Source organism: Archocentrus centrarchus, chromosome 12 (genome assembly GCF_007364275.1).
Source record: "Archocentrus centrarchus isolate MPI-CPG fArcCen1 chromosome 12, fArcCen1, whole genome shotgun sequence".
Taxonomy (NCBI): domain Eukaryota; kingdom Metazoa; phylum Chordata; class Actinopteri; order Cichliformes; family Cichlidae; genus Archocentrus; species Archocentrus centrarchus.
Window position 1 is genome coordinate 24,484,807 of NC_044357.1, and position 13,346 is coordinate 24,498,152.

General features: G+C 38.6%; 2 protein-coding genes across 4 annotated transcripts; one reads left to right on the forward strand and one right to left on the reverse strand.

The window, feature by feature from the left end:
• Positions 1 to 4,704: 4,704 nt before the first annotated feature.
• LOC115789749 (GTPase IMAP family member 8-like) lies at positions 4,705 to 10,619 on the reverse strand. Of its 3 annotated transcripts, XM_030743263.1 has the most exons (5): positions 10,557 to 10,619; positions 7,389 to 7,475; positions 6,953 to 7,139; positions 6,345 to 6,382; positions 4,705 to 5,670 (listed from the first exon to the last, which is right to left on the reverse strand). In XM_030743263.1, the coding sequence occupies exons 1-5, from the start codon at positions 10,576 to 10,578 to the stop codon at positions 5,009 to 5,011; spliced, it is 996 nt and encodes a 331-aa protein (XP_030599123.1). In that variant the 5' UTR covers positions 10,579 to 10,619; the 3' UTR covers positions 4,705 to 5,008. The 3 variants fall into 3 exon arrangements, 2 of the variants coding, with proteins under 2 accessions (XP_030599123.1, XP_030599122.1); XR_004020720.1 differs by lacking the exon at positions 6,953 to 7,139; XM_030743262.1 differs by having other exon boundaries at positions 6,953 to 7,475.
• Positions 10,620 to 10,759: 140 nt separating this feature from the next.
• On the forward strand, positions 10,760 to 11,722 carry LOC115789634 (GTPase IMAP family member 7-like). Its single transcript, XM_030743128.1, has 2 exons — positions 10,760 to 10,796; positions 10,937 to 11,722. Exons 1-2 carry the CDS (start codon positions 10,769 to 10,771, stop codon positions 11,668 to 11,670), a joined length of 762 nt encoding a protein of 253 aa, XP_030598988.1. The 5' UTR covers positions 10,760 to 10,768; the 3' UTR covers positions 11,671 to 11,722.
• The last annotated feature ends 1,624 nt before the right edge of the window (positions 11,723 to 13,346 follow it).

Sequence of the window (13,346 nt, forward strand, 5' to 3'; positions counted from 1 at the left end):
CAGCTCTGAGACTCAGGCTGTTCAAACTGAGAGAACAGATCCACCTCTGAGATGGGCGGAGCTTCACACTCACACAGGTGAATGCACCCAAAAAGTCCCAGACTAAATGCAAGTCAATCATTTCAGCTTCCTCTTCAGACTGCTGGGAATGTTTATTAGATACAATCACAGCCATAGTTAATGCTATTTAAATTAGATTCCTATATTAGAAATTCAATTATATTTGAATTCATGACTGTCACAGAAAAATCTCTGGTCTCTGCTTTATGCCATAAAGAAAGAGACTGAAAAATGCCTCCAGATGTCCTCACGTCTTCCTGCTTCCTTCAGAGCAGCAGGTTCAGCAAAGAGGAACAAAACTGTGTGCAAACCCTGGAAGAGACCTGAGCTGATATGACTGTAGAGATAAAAAAAAACAGCTCAGGTGTTTTCATTTTTAAAAAAAAATAGTGCTGTGACTCTTTGGCATATTCAAAGCTGAGGTTCACCAGTATGTTTTTTTTTTTCACATTTTAGTTTGTGTTAAAATCTTATTGCTATTATTGTTGGTAGGAACAGCTTTTGGTCTGGTTATTATTTTTTGGCCTTTATTGAGAGCTCACAGTGGAGAAAGACAGGAAAGGCTGAGCCACCCTGACCCCCTGATGGGACGTGACTCTGTGACCTTCCAGAAACGTTTCAGGCTTTCTGCTCTGCCACCCATTGAAACTCTGGGCACACTTCACAACATCTATAAGAGCAGTGAGCTGCATTGGAGGATATGATTATAGGTGGATTGTTGTCCATATTTTTCCCAGCGATCTATTTTTTATTTTTTTGTATTTCTCAATGTGAAACAGTCTGTACTGTCCCTGTGGTTTCCTGCAAGTACACAGCATTCATTGTTTGTATATATGAAGCATGCAGACCAACCAGTTCTCCCCAACAAAAAGATGCTCTGATAGGAGCAAAGGCGTCACATTCAAAACCAGAACAAACACTGAAAAGTGCTTCAGCAAGTCTGAAACAGACGTCATGAGAGTGCAGGTGAACCAGGTTTGGTGCCTCAAATGACTGAGCAGGTTTAGAACAGAGCTCGATGATGGCACAATGCTGAAAATGTTAAAATCATATTTACAGTGTAGGAACTAATCTATGTCAAAGGGTAATTATGAATCAGAGCAAACAAAAAATCACATGGAGTTCCCCCAGGGTTCTTCTATTGAGCATCTCTATGTTCTACATCCATCCACAAAAACAGCCTTTATAAAATCAAGCAGACATGATGCACTCCTATTAGAATCCAACAAGGCAGAAACCATCCAGCAAACTCTCAATAATCTGTTTCAGAAGGTGGAATTTGACACCTAGTGGTAATATGGGGTATTTTATAAAACCATGTACACTATAAAAATACTCTCTCAGCATCCAAATCACTGAGTTCAGGCGTTCCAGTCACTTCCACAGGTGTATAAACCAACACCTCCTCATGCAGACTGCTGCTACAAACATCAGTGAAAGAATGGGTCGCTCTCAGGAGCTCAGTGAATCCCAGCCTGGTACCGTGATAGGATGATACCTGTGCAACAAGTCCAGTCACTGCTAAATATTCCACAGTCAGCTGTTAGTGGGATTATGACAAAGTGGAAGCGATTGGGAACAACAGCAGCTCAACCATGAAGTGGTAGGAGCGTAAAATCACAGAGTGGGGTCAGAGGATGCTGAGGGTCATAGTGCACAGAGGTCACCAACTTTCTGCAGAGTTTCTGCTGAAGCTTCATTATTCACACAGGGTTTTGATAAAGGATACAAGAACTTAATCTGAGTATTTCAAATGAAGTAACTGAAAGTAGTTTTAATAAAGTGAAGGAAAGAACGAAGCTCATCTTTAATAAACAGAAAGAAGTGATAAAAACAGCATGTGAGCCTGTGACAGGTGCACTAACATGAGTTCATGTTCTCCTTCATATCCTTACATGTATATAAGTAAGAAGCTGTTCTCACCGATGCTGCTAATGATCACTGATTATTATCAGCATTGTTACACATCTGCTGTGTGTGTTTAAGGATGTTTGGGAAATAATAGTAATGGAGGAGAAAAACTGGTGGTGAGTGTGGACTCCATCACTCTACAACACAAACACACTCCTTCACTCTTTCTACCACAACAGCTGCTTTAATAGAGCAAATGCAGTTTATTGTACTGTTACATGTGCAGTACTGCAGCTGTACTACATGTTTTATGTGTTTTGGCTTTCTGTAAATGTCATAAATTGTCTGTAAAATAAGAATAATGAGTTGTACAGTATGAAGCATCAGCTGCTGAGGGATCTCGTGGCAGAGGTTAACTGTGTTACGCTGACTAGTGCGTATGTGTTTGTGAGAGTGGCTGAAAGCCAGTCAGAAATATCCTGTGAAATATGCAACAAATCCTGCTGAGCTTCTTGTCAATCAATCAGACTTTATGAAGCACCTGTCGTGCAGATTGGTGCAGTTTAACATTGATGACTGATGCTTACAGTACAAACAGGAATTCATTGTTGGAAGGAACATGAAGCCTGAGGAAACCTGCTCCCACTCATGAGTGACGAGTTGTCAGAGCCTCTTGTTGTTGTTTCACTGTGACAAACTGAAAAAGTGAAATCTGTCAGCACGTCTGTGACAGACTCGAAACAGAAACACAACGTCTGAAATACATGCTGCAAGCAGGTGTGTCGTCCTGGAAGAGTTCGTTTTATAATATGAAAATATTTATTTGAACCCAAATTAAAAGCAGCTTTTATTTTGGTAAGTCTACAAAACTAATGTCTCCAACACCCACTCACACTGCAGTTTACCAGCTACACTACAACAACAAAATGATTCATAGCTTCCAGCAATACTGTTGTGGTTTAAATGATGTTGTACACTGAAGTTCAGCAGACGGTTTGTTGGAGTATTCTAACAGGATTGTTAAAGTTTGTCAAATTTACTTTAGTCTTTATTTGGTATTTAATTTAATATCCAGTTTCATCCATGCAGAGCTTCTTTAGTTTGTTTTATTCATAGATCGTGGAAATCATCAGCTGTGGACTGTTTAAATAATATCCTGTGAAATGAAGTTAACCAAAAACAAAGTGACTATGAAATGAAATGATGTTTGTGAGTATCAGCAAATTATTGTTTTGTATCTCTTTTATTTGATTGTAATTGCTTTTGGTATGTTTGGAGAAGTTTGTTTCATTAATCGGCTGCAGCTGCTGGTGTGATGATTGTATTTCTGTGCTGATGTGCAGGAGGAGGAGCTTCATGTTTCAGTGGGCTTCACCTGTTCATCTAACAGGTGTTTTTATGATGTTAGGAAGGTTTTAGTTTTATATCTTTACTAAGCACTAAAAAAAAGCATTTGAATAGGACTCAGTATTTTCTACATGAAGACTGGTTCATGGTACTTTTAATAATAAAGCAGGATATTACACATACACAGCCAAAAGAGGAAGTTTATTGTCTACATTTATTATTTTTATTGCTTATGTTGTCTTGAAAGTTATTTAGCAGAGATCAGCAGTGGTGTCAAGCACATGTTCAAAATGCCACTTTAAATATCTTTATTACATTATATGTCAGAATAAAGAGTCACCCACTCATGCTGCACTGCAGGTGTCAGTTATTCAGCCATGAGTTAGTTTCATATCACATTATGTAATGTTGTACCTGCTTATGTGTTAACATTACTAATTTCTTCTTATCAAAGGCACAGTTTTATTCACTGCACTGACATTTTAATTTTAATTTTAATTCACCTTGCTCTTTTTTTAAAATCTTCAAGCAAGCACTTGTGTGACAAACATGATATCAGCACACAGTTTACATTGGTTTACTTTGAGAGAAAACTAATAATGATAATAAACGCTTCTACAAATCTACAAAAATTAAAATTAATGCTGCAAGTTTTTACGTGATTTTTGTCCTTCTTAAGTTTAATTTTTTAGCATTCATTTTCTGTGAGAACTAGAAAGTACAGTGTATCACAAAAGTGAGTACACCCCTCACATGTCTGCAGATATTTAAGTATATCTTTTCATGGGACAACACTGACAAAATGACACTTTGACACAATGAAAAGTAGTCTGTGTGCAGCTTATATAACAGTGTAAATTTATTCTTCCCTCAAAATAACTCAATATACAGCCATTAATGTCTAAACCAGCGGCAACAAAAGTGAGTACACCCCTAAGAGACTACACCTGTAAATGTCCAAACTGAGCACTGCTTGTCATTTCCCCTCCAAAATGTCATGTGACTCATTAGTGTTACCAGGTCTCAGGTGTGCACAGGGAGCAGGTGTGTTCAGTTTTGTAGTACAGCTCTCACACTCTCTCATACTGGTCACTGAAAGTTCCAACATGGCAAAGAACTCTGTGAGGATCTTAAAGATGAACTGTTGCTCTGCATGAAGACTGTTATATAAGCTGCACACAGACGACTGTTCACTGTGTCAGTGTCATTTTGTCAGTGTTGTCCCATGAAAAGATAAACTTAGGGGTGTACTCACTTTAGTGATACACTGTAGATGATATGTGATAAAATAATAATGATAAAAATTCATAAATCAGACAAAATTGCCACAATAGAGCAGACCCCCTCCCACACACAAAAACAAAACCCAAAACCAAACAGACCTTAAATAAGTAGTCTCAGCATGATTGCTGGATTAAGTAGAATTTATTATTTGATAAATTCCATTTTGCTTTGCATAGATATAAAAATGACCATAACCCATCAGTGTTGTATCTTAATGCGCCCCCTGATACACCAGACCTTTAAAATGACTTTTCCAATGAATAAAGACCTTAAAATGCTCTGTTTTGTTAGGTGAAACATATTCTGATAATTCAAAGGAAATAAGACAAATAAGTATGCATGAAACTTAAAGATTAGAAATATTAAAACAAAAGAGACATTAAGATAAATACATACAATAACACTAAGTTCATAGTGCATCAAAGGATTATATTTGCTATAACTTCTTTGGGTCTTTGGTGTAAAGCTAACTCAGACTGCACTGGGAGGACTGGTGTTTTTCTTGGATGTTTGGAAACAAGTGTGGAAATTTCTTGATGAGTTCGATGACCTGTTTCGAATTTTTGGTGGTGTTCTTGAATACATGGTATCGACCGCCACAAGCCTGCACGATGCGCTTGAGGTGACTCCGCTCACCTATGAACCTATCCACATCAACATTCAGGTCTTCTCCGTGCGTAAACAAGACAATTGTGCGACCCCTGATTTCCCAGCCGAGATGTTCCTCCAGCTTCTCTAATATTTCACTCTCACCCTCAGTGAACCGGCCCAGCTGTACTACAAGTAACACCACACACCGCCCTGGCTGACAGTACTTCTTGCACTCCTCCAGCTGCTCGTCCAGCACATGGTCATCTTCGTAAAAAAAGTCTGGGGTGTCAACAACTACAAATGGTGCCCCCACCTTCATCTTTTTGACCTCACATTTGGTGGTGACTGGTGTGGAGCTTGGGTAGGATGCAAAAGGTTGGTTTGAATCCTGCTGTGAGTTCCCAATGACCAGGGTTGGAAAGACTGAATTGTGGGAATTCCCTGCAGCCAGGATGGTGTTTGCAGATGCGCTCTTTCCAGTCCCTGCTTTTCCCAACAGAACAATGTAGCTCACAGTTTCTGAAGAACTCTGAGCACCTGGAAGATGTAGTTAGAACAAATATGCTGTTATATTTGGAGCTCCAACTATTCCTCTGTTTGGCATCAGGAACTATGGATGCTTTGAAGATCAGATTTTTTTTTTTAACCTCTTTGTAATCTTTTCAAAATTGGATGTATGCATGTATGTATTGTGTCATATCTTTTACAGGTGTCTTTTTTGCAGGTGTAGTAACAATGACATTTATATACAGACTATATGTAGACCTTTTCTTGTAAGCATGGTGGATTGCATTGAATATGAGGAGCAGACATGTTCAGTTTATTACTGCAGTTTCTTGATTGTTTGTTCTGTGATTATTATTTAAAAAATAAATCATAAAAAGATGAAAAAGATGGTGAAGAGTACGAGGGTCTTTCAGTCTTTGGGTGTAGATGAGCTAGATATCAGCAAAGATGACTGATGTTATTAACCTTTAATATTTACAATGAGCCCATACTTTTGATATTTTAATTTAATTCATTGTCAGTTATAAAGAGAAAATGCACGTTAATAGCTAACAAATTCTAAAAAATGGACCAAGTAATAGAAATTTAAATAAACCAATGAGTAAAAGCATATTCATATTGTATATTTGTCATAATTGTGTTGTGTTAATTAGACTATTTAGTAAGTAACAGTCAAATGAGCATGATAACATATCGAGACTTACCTGTAGTCTGAGGGTTTTTCTGAGGGAAGACTCTATTTCTGAAATGACACTTGTAATTAATGTGGCTGTGACATCACAACTAATAATATCTAAATATGTTTAACACAGAATTTAACACAGAAAAAAAGGGTAAAATAAGTTGGTGGTTATTATTACTATTATTATTATCAGTCACACAGGCCTATCAGCAAAAACGTATAAAAAAACGTATATTCCCTGAATGGTTGGCGAGTGGTGACTGAAGGTCAGTAGGTGACATCTTCACAGAGGGTGCTGCAACAAAAATCTCCTTTAATCAGCAAACACTTGCTGATTAAAGGAGATTACAAAGACAAGGCAATCTGCTATCAACCAAAGCAATCTCAAGGAGGTTTTTGGTGCAGCGACTGGTGGCTACCATGGTGTCACTCACTAGTCTTTAGGTCGGTATGAAAAACTTAGTAATTCATTTCACTACTGCCAGCAATTTCCAGAACCACTTGTAGCTGGTCTGGGAATACTCATTTTTCCCAAGTGGCAGGTGGTTGCGAACCAGTTAAAAGGCTGGTGTGACTGGGGCCTAAAGTTTGCCATCCTCATACAGAAATGAACATAGTGGAAACAATCACCTTTTGCTCTCCAACTCTTTTTTCCTTTTTGTCACGTCTTTGCTGCAGTTTTCATAGTTGAATTGGAATGGCTGATGGTCTGAGGACCACTGCTTCAATTCAGAGGCAAGATTGGTACCCACTATTGTCATCTGCACATGGAGTATCTCTTTCATACGCTCGAGTGAACTGTGGCTTTCTTGGTTTTCTGAAACAATAACTACATTTTTTGTGACATCATCTCCAAAGAGCTTTTGAAGTTTAGAATTTTGTTCCACAACGTTGTCTTCTTGTGCGTTTTCTGACTCTATTGCCAAAATGAACTGATGAGGCCCAGGATATAAAAGTGCCATGAAGTCAATCATCTGGTCTTGACATTCAAAGGAATTCTGAGCACTGACGATCCTGAACGAGTCGTTTTCTCTCAGTTTAAGGTTTGAAATTTCCATTGACTTACTGGCTCCTTCAAGGATTCTATCTTCAATCTTGTTCATTAAATCAGTCTTCTTTCCAAACAAAGCGATTCTAAACCTTTCAGATTGTTCTGTGGAAGCAAGAAAAAAAATTTTTTTCAGGACATTTTATTAATATGTGTCCATCCATCCATCCATCCATCCATCCATCCATCCATCCATCCATAATTTAAAAAAAAATTGTGCTTTACAGGTGTCAGGTCAGTTTAAAGGTAAATGCAGCTTAGGTGCTAATGTTTTTATCTATCTGAGGCTAAAACACTTAGGATAAAATAATTGTGGCGGTAAATAAAATAAAAGGTTAACTGTCACATAGTACAACCCCCAAATTTGTCGTGTGTATCATGTAAATGTTAAGTGGCATTCAATCAAAGTAGCTAACAAGTTAACGTCCACCCTGGGTCGGGGTGGACGACACCGTCATCGACCTGCTGCACAGATCCCTCTCTCACCTAGAGCAGGCGGGGAACACTGTGAGGGTCATGTTCTTTGACTTCTCCAGTGCTTTCAACACCATCCAGCCTGCACTCTTGAGAGGGAAGCTGGAGGGAGCTGGAGTGCACAGGCAGCTGACGGCATGGACCATTGACTACCTCACCAACAGACCACAGTATGTGAGGTGCCATGACTGTGTGTCTGATGTGGTAGTCTGCAGCACGGGGGAGCCAGAGGGCACGGTCCTCTCACCCTTTCTCTTCAGTCTGTACACCTCTGACTTCAGGTACAACTCAGACCACTGCCAGCTACAGAAGTTCTCAGATGATACGGCCATCATCGGATGTGTATCAGATGGGAACGACCAGGAATACAGGGGGTCATCAGTGACTTTGTCGGCTGGTGTGAGAACAACGCACTGCAAATGAACATCCAGGGAAAGGACATGGAGACAGTGGTCTCCTACAAGTACCTGGGTGTTCATGTCAATAACAAGCTGGACTGGAGTACAAACACAGACGTCCTGTATAAGAAGGGCCAGAGTCGACTCCACCTGCTGAGGAGACTGAGGTCCTTTGGTGTCTGCAGGACTCTGTTAAAGACCTTTTATGACTCAGTGGTAGCATCTGCCCTTTTCTATGCAGTGGCCTGCTGGGGGGGTGGATGCACCTAAAGAGACAGGCACAGGATTGACAAACTGGTGCGGAGGTCTAGCTCTGTGCTGGGATGTCCTCTGGAGTGAGAGGATGTTAGCAAAGCTGACATCCACCATGGACACCCCCATCACCCTCTGCATGAGACCGTGGGTGAGCTGAGCAGCTCCTTCAGTCAGAGACTGAAACATCCTCGCTGCAGGAAGGAGCGCTTTCACAGCTCATTCATCCCAGCAGCAGTTATACAACACATCATGATGTCACGAGTCACTTGGACACTTTACCTCCACTGTCATCACTTTATCCATACAGTTCATATACATTTTATTTAATACACTCTCACCCATATAATGCATACTGTGTATGCTGTGTACTTCACCGGCTACAAATGTATATGGTGTTGCGATGTATATGTGTGTATGTGTATTGATATATTTTATGTATATAGTGTTTTCTATCCATCCATCCATCCATCCATCCATCCATCCATCCTTCCATCCATCCATCCATCCTCTTCCACTTATCCATTCTCTCCCGGCCCCAGATAAGCCGAAGAGAATGGATGGATGGGTGGATTGTTTTATTAATCCTTCTTCTCTGCACTGAGCTGCTGTAATGCACAAATTTACCTGTTGTGGGATCATTAAAGTTTTATCTTGTCTTAAGTTTCTTTTGAGCTAATGGGGTACTTTTGATTGGCCTTGGCTTTGCATGTTGGTCATATCAGTATGTTATGTGCCTGTAGGTCAGGAGATAGAGCAGGTCACCTACTAATTGGAAGGTTGGTGGTTCAATGCAGGCCAAAGTCTTCTTGGGAAAAATTCTGAAGTGCTTGTATGAATGATTGTGAATGAGGCATGCTGTGTGAAGTACTCAAGGACAGTAGAAAAATAACTATATAAGAGCCAATTTATTTATTTGATGTTCAAGCTTTTATTTTAAAATGTAGGTATTAGTGGTAAAACCTGCAAAACTGACCTTAAATGTTATTTTTCAAAGGAAAACAGGCTCAGGGCAACATGCAGGTCAGAAGAAAGAAACCTCTTAAGACATCATCCACACTAATGTTCAAAGAAGAATAATAGAAATAACAAAAGGAATACAACGGGGTCATTCCATCTAAATTCAGAATGGGCCTCAATCACCTCAGATTTGCCTAAAAATTTATGTTCTAATATTTGGACATATATAGTGCTGTGAAATTTTTATCTTCATACAGATACTTTTCCAGATTTAAATTCTGAAAAATGGCCAGTTAACTCATGTTTGCTTGTTATTTATTTTTTCTTTTAATAGTTTTGAGATATTCATACTGAAACATTGCTGGAAAAGGAAGCTAAAATCACAGCAATCTTCTCTTTGGACCCAAAATGTATTTGAAAGGGTCTGTGGAGTTTTTTTTTTTTTAAATGGTACTTCATGCTATAGTACAAACACAAAAACAGACACAAAAACACCCAAACACACACCACTTACTGATGCAGTCAGTAATGCTGTTGTGTAATTAAAGCTGACAATTCCAAACCAGCTGCTCAAGTTATAGTTATCATATTACAGGCTACACACACACACACACACACACACACACACACACACACATTACAGTCAGTTTAGTTTTCCTTAAAAACTGATTTTTTTTTTTTTTTTACAATAACTTTGGTTTGTGTACCACTTTGATATCTGACTGCTTAAAGTAAAAAAATTTTAGCTTGTTAGGAATCATTAAATTTTGGTACCATTACTCATATTTTTTGACACAAATAATTATCAAAATTAATACAATGAAAATAGTGAGTAAAAAATGGATCATTACTTCAAACTGTGCCACTGGCAGTAATAAGCAGCTCTAGCAACTAAATTTAGCTGAACGTGAACCAAAGCAGCAGCTACTTAAAAAGCATAAAACAAAGGGAAATTCAAGGAAAATAAACACTTTATGTATTACTACTCTGAAATTTTCTAAATAAAGGATTTTAAGAAGAGTTTCTATTATTCATGCTTGTTGAACTCAGTCTGCTGTAAGAGTGTGAAGATTTTTAAAGGAAGTAAATAAGAGTTACTTACTTTGAGCCTTTGAAAAATTCATCTTGTCTGCTGCTTACTGAAAAACAGTGTGCAGGTTTCCCCGAATCTGAATCACCTTTGAAATGCAGTCCTGTTTATATACAGCAGGCTGGGAGGTTAGCTCCACCCAGTGGGCGGAGTGCACGGAGCTGATTTACATTAACACAGAGCAGAGCTGAGCTTTATTCATTCACAGTCACCCAAGAGTAAAGATGGGCAACGGTGCTGCAATCCCTGATGGTAAACTTGGCTCCTTTGTTTAGATTTCCTCTTTATGCTGCAGTCAGTGTTTATTAGGTGTCACTTGTTTCATTTTTATTGCAGCTGAAAATATGTTAATTCAGACAGTATTAATAACACTGTATAATTTTTTTCTGCAGGTCCTCCAAGGAGGATCGTGTTGATTGGGAAAACTGGTGTTGGGAAGAGTGCTGTTGGCAACACCATCCTGGGCAGAGAGTTCTTTAAGTCTAACGTGAGCTCAGAGTCAGTGACAGAGACCTGTGAGATAGGAATCCTTCCAGATTGTAAAAGAAGGATCACTGTGGTCGATACACCTGGTCTTCTAGATACATCTAAAAATGCAGATGCCATAAAGAAAGAAATCGCAAAATGCATTCAGATTACCACTCCCGGCCCTCACGTCTTCCTGCTGGTCCTTCAGATCGGCAGGTTTACCACTGAGGAGCAAAACTGTGTGGATGCCCTTGAGAAGCTGTTTGGACCAAAGGCATCAAACTACATGATCGTGCTGTTCACTCATGGTGACAAACTGACTCAGCAGGGTGTAACCATAGATCGCTATGTGGAAACAGGCCACAAGAAGCTGAAAGAGCTGCTGCGCAGATGCGGTAACAGACATTATGTGTTTGACAACAGTAACATCAAGAACAGAGCTCAGGTTGTTGAGCTGATTAAAAAGATTGATGAGATGGTGGCAGCAAATAAAGAAACTTACTACACTGATGAGATGTTTGAGGAGGCAGAGAAGATCCTGAAGCAGAACAAGGATAAAGAAACCAAACAGTTGGCTAACAATGAACCCTTCATGTCTGAGGTCAGGAAAAAAGTCATTTTGTTTCAGACGATCTTGGCCAGGGAGGAGGCTGACTAGGACCACACTGATCATACCTGCAACTCAAACATGGGACATCGTTCTAAATATTCCTCAGTCCTTTAGTTTTATAATTGCAGTGGCTCACCAAAAAATATAAATAAAGAAGATATCATTATGTTAATTTTATCAGCTGTCATTTGAGGAGCAATGTAATTTTAATAATTATTAAATAAATGGTTTAGAATAAACTGTAATTGTGACTTTTTGTGAAATTTGTGATTCATACCTTCACCATTTAAATGTTACATTTTAAGTCAGTTTCTATGTCAGCTGTAATACTGTAAATATATTTATTGGAAAATGCTTAATGGGAATCATTCTAAACATGTTTGGATAGTGGTCTGCACATCAGCAACTATGTTAATGTAATGGCCCATTCATGGTCACAATCAAACTTTTATTTAATAAAAAGCTTTAGGCATCATTTACAATCAAACATTTTCAAAAGTGTACAAAGATTTCTCTTTTTCAGATCTACCAAGAGGGCTACAGAAATTGCAACAAATATAACATTACAGTTCTATAAAGAGTAGCCCAAAAGGATTGTATTGATTATAATTATAGATACAATAATGCAGAGTCATCAAATTATTTGCAAAACAAGTTTTATATATAAGCCCTTCATTAATCCTGTGTACCACAACAAAGATATCACTTTTTGGCACAACACCGGAAAAATGCAGCTGTCACCATGTTTTGTGCGGACACCTCACCCTCCTGGACCTCGATTAGTCCTTTAGCCACTTCTAGTGATTTTTGAGACAGCCAACAGCACGTTTTCTAACACAAAAGTTGGCAACAATGTCAGCCGTCAATTACCAAAATACGTACAAATATACGAGCCAGCATATATTTAAAAAAACACACCAGGAACATGTAGAATTTTTGTACCTACCCTCTGACTAAAATCCATCATCATTTACTGCGTACGGCAGTAAACGATGTATGGTTTGTAGGCTTTGGAAAATAATTGTGAATGATCCCATAGATAGAAAAGGTTCATCTTTGAATCTTTATTTTCAAGCCATCGTGAAAAAACGTTATCTTCAGACTTGTTTGAGATTTAACATACTGAAAAATGCTCTACATTAATGCATCATATTCTATAAAATCATATGGCTGGAGTGCTTGTGATGACCATGTTTCTCTACCAAACAGATTTTAACAAACTGCCTTTTGATTTGAAAAAAAAAATGCATAAAAATATAGAATTAAAATCAAATCACTGGTGAATGAAAAGGTTTGAGCAGTGTGTGAAATGGTTAATGGTCAATGGCAACAGAGGAAATAAAAAATTAATAAATGAAAAAAAAGGAAAGTGGTGTATTAGCAAAACAGTTGGTTAACTTTAATGAACTCTGTGACTCCTCAGAGATGCTAATCTGAAAGTGCTGCTGGGGCCTGCACCTGTTCAACATGACTGTTCTAATAACCCCGACATCGTAGGAACTAAATGTCCCCTCTCCCTGGTAACATGCTAAAGGAGTTTATAAGGTTTCCTGCATCACACATGTTGATCAAGTTCTTTAGTAAAAGAAGACTTATGATATGATAACTCACAGATGCTTATTTACTTGCTAGTGCTAACTCCATTTGAACAAACCGATGGTAGCTGCTCTCAGAGCAGTGAATCCAGACTCAGCAGCAGCTCGTTGAGCACACTAGTCTTCCAT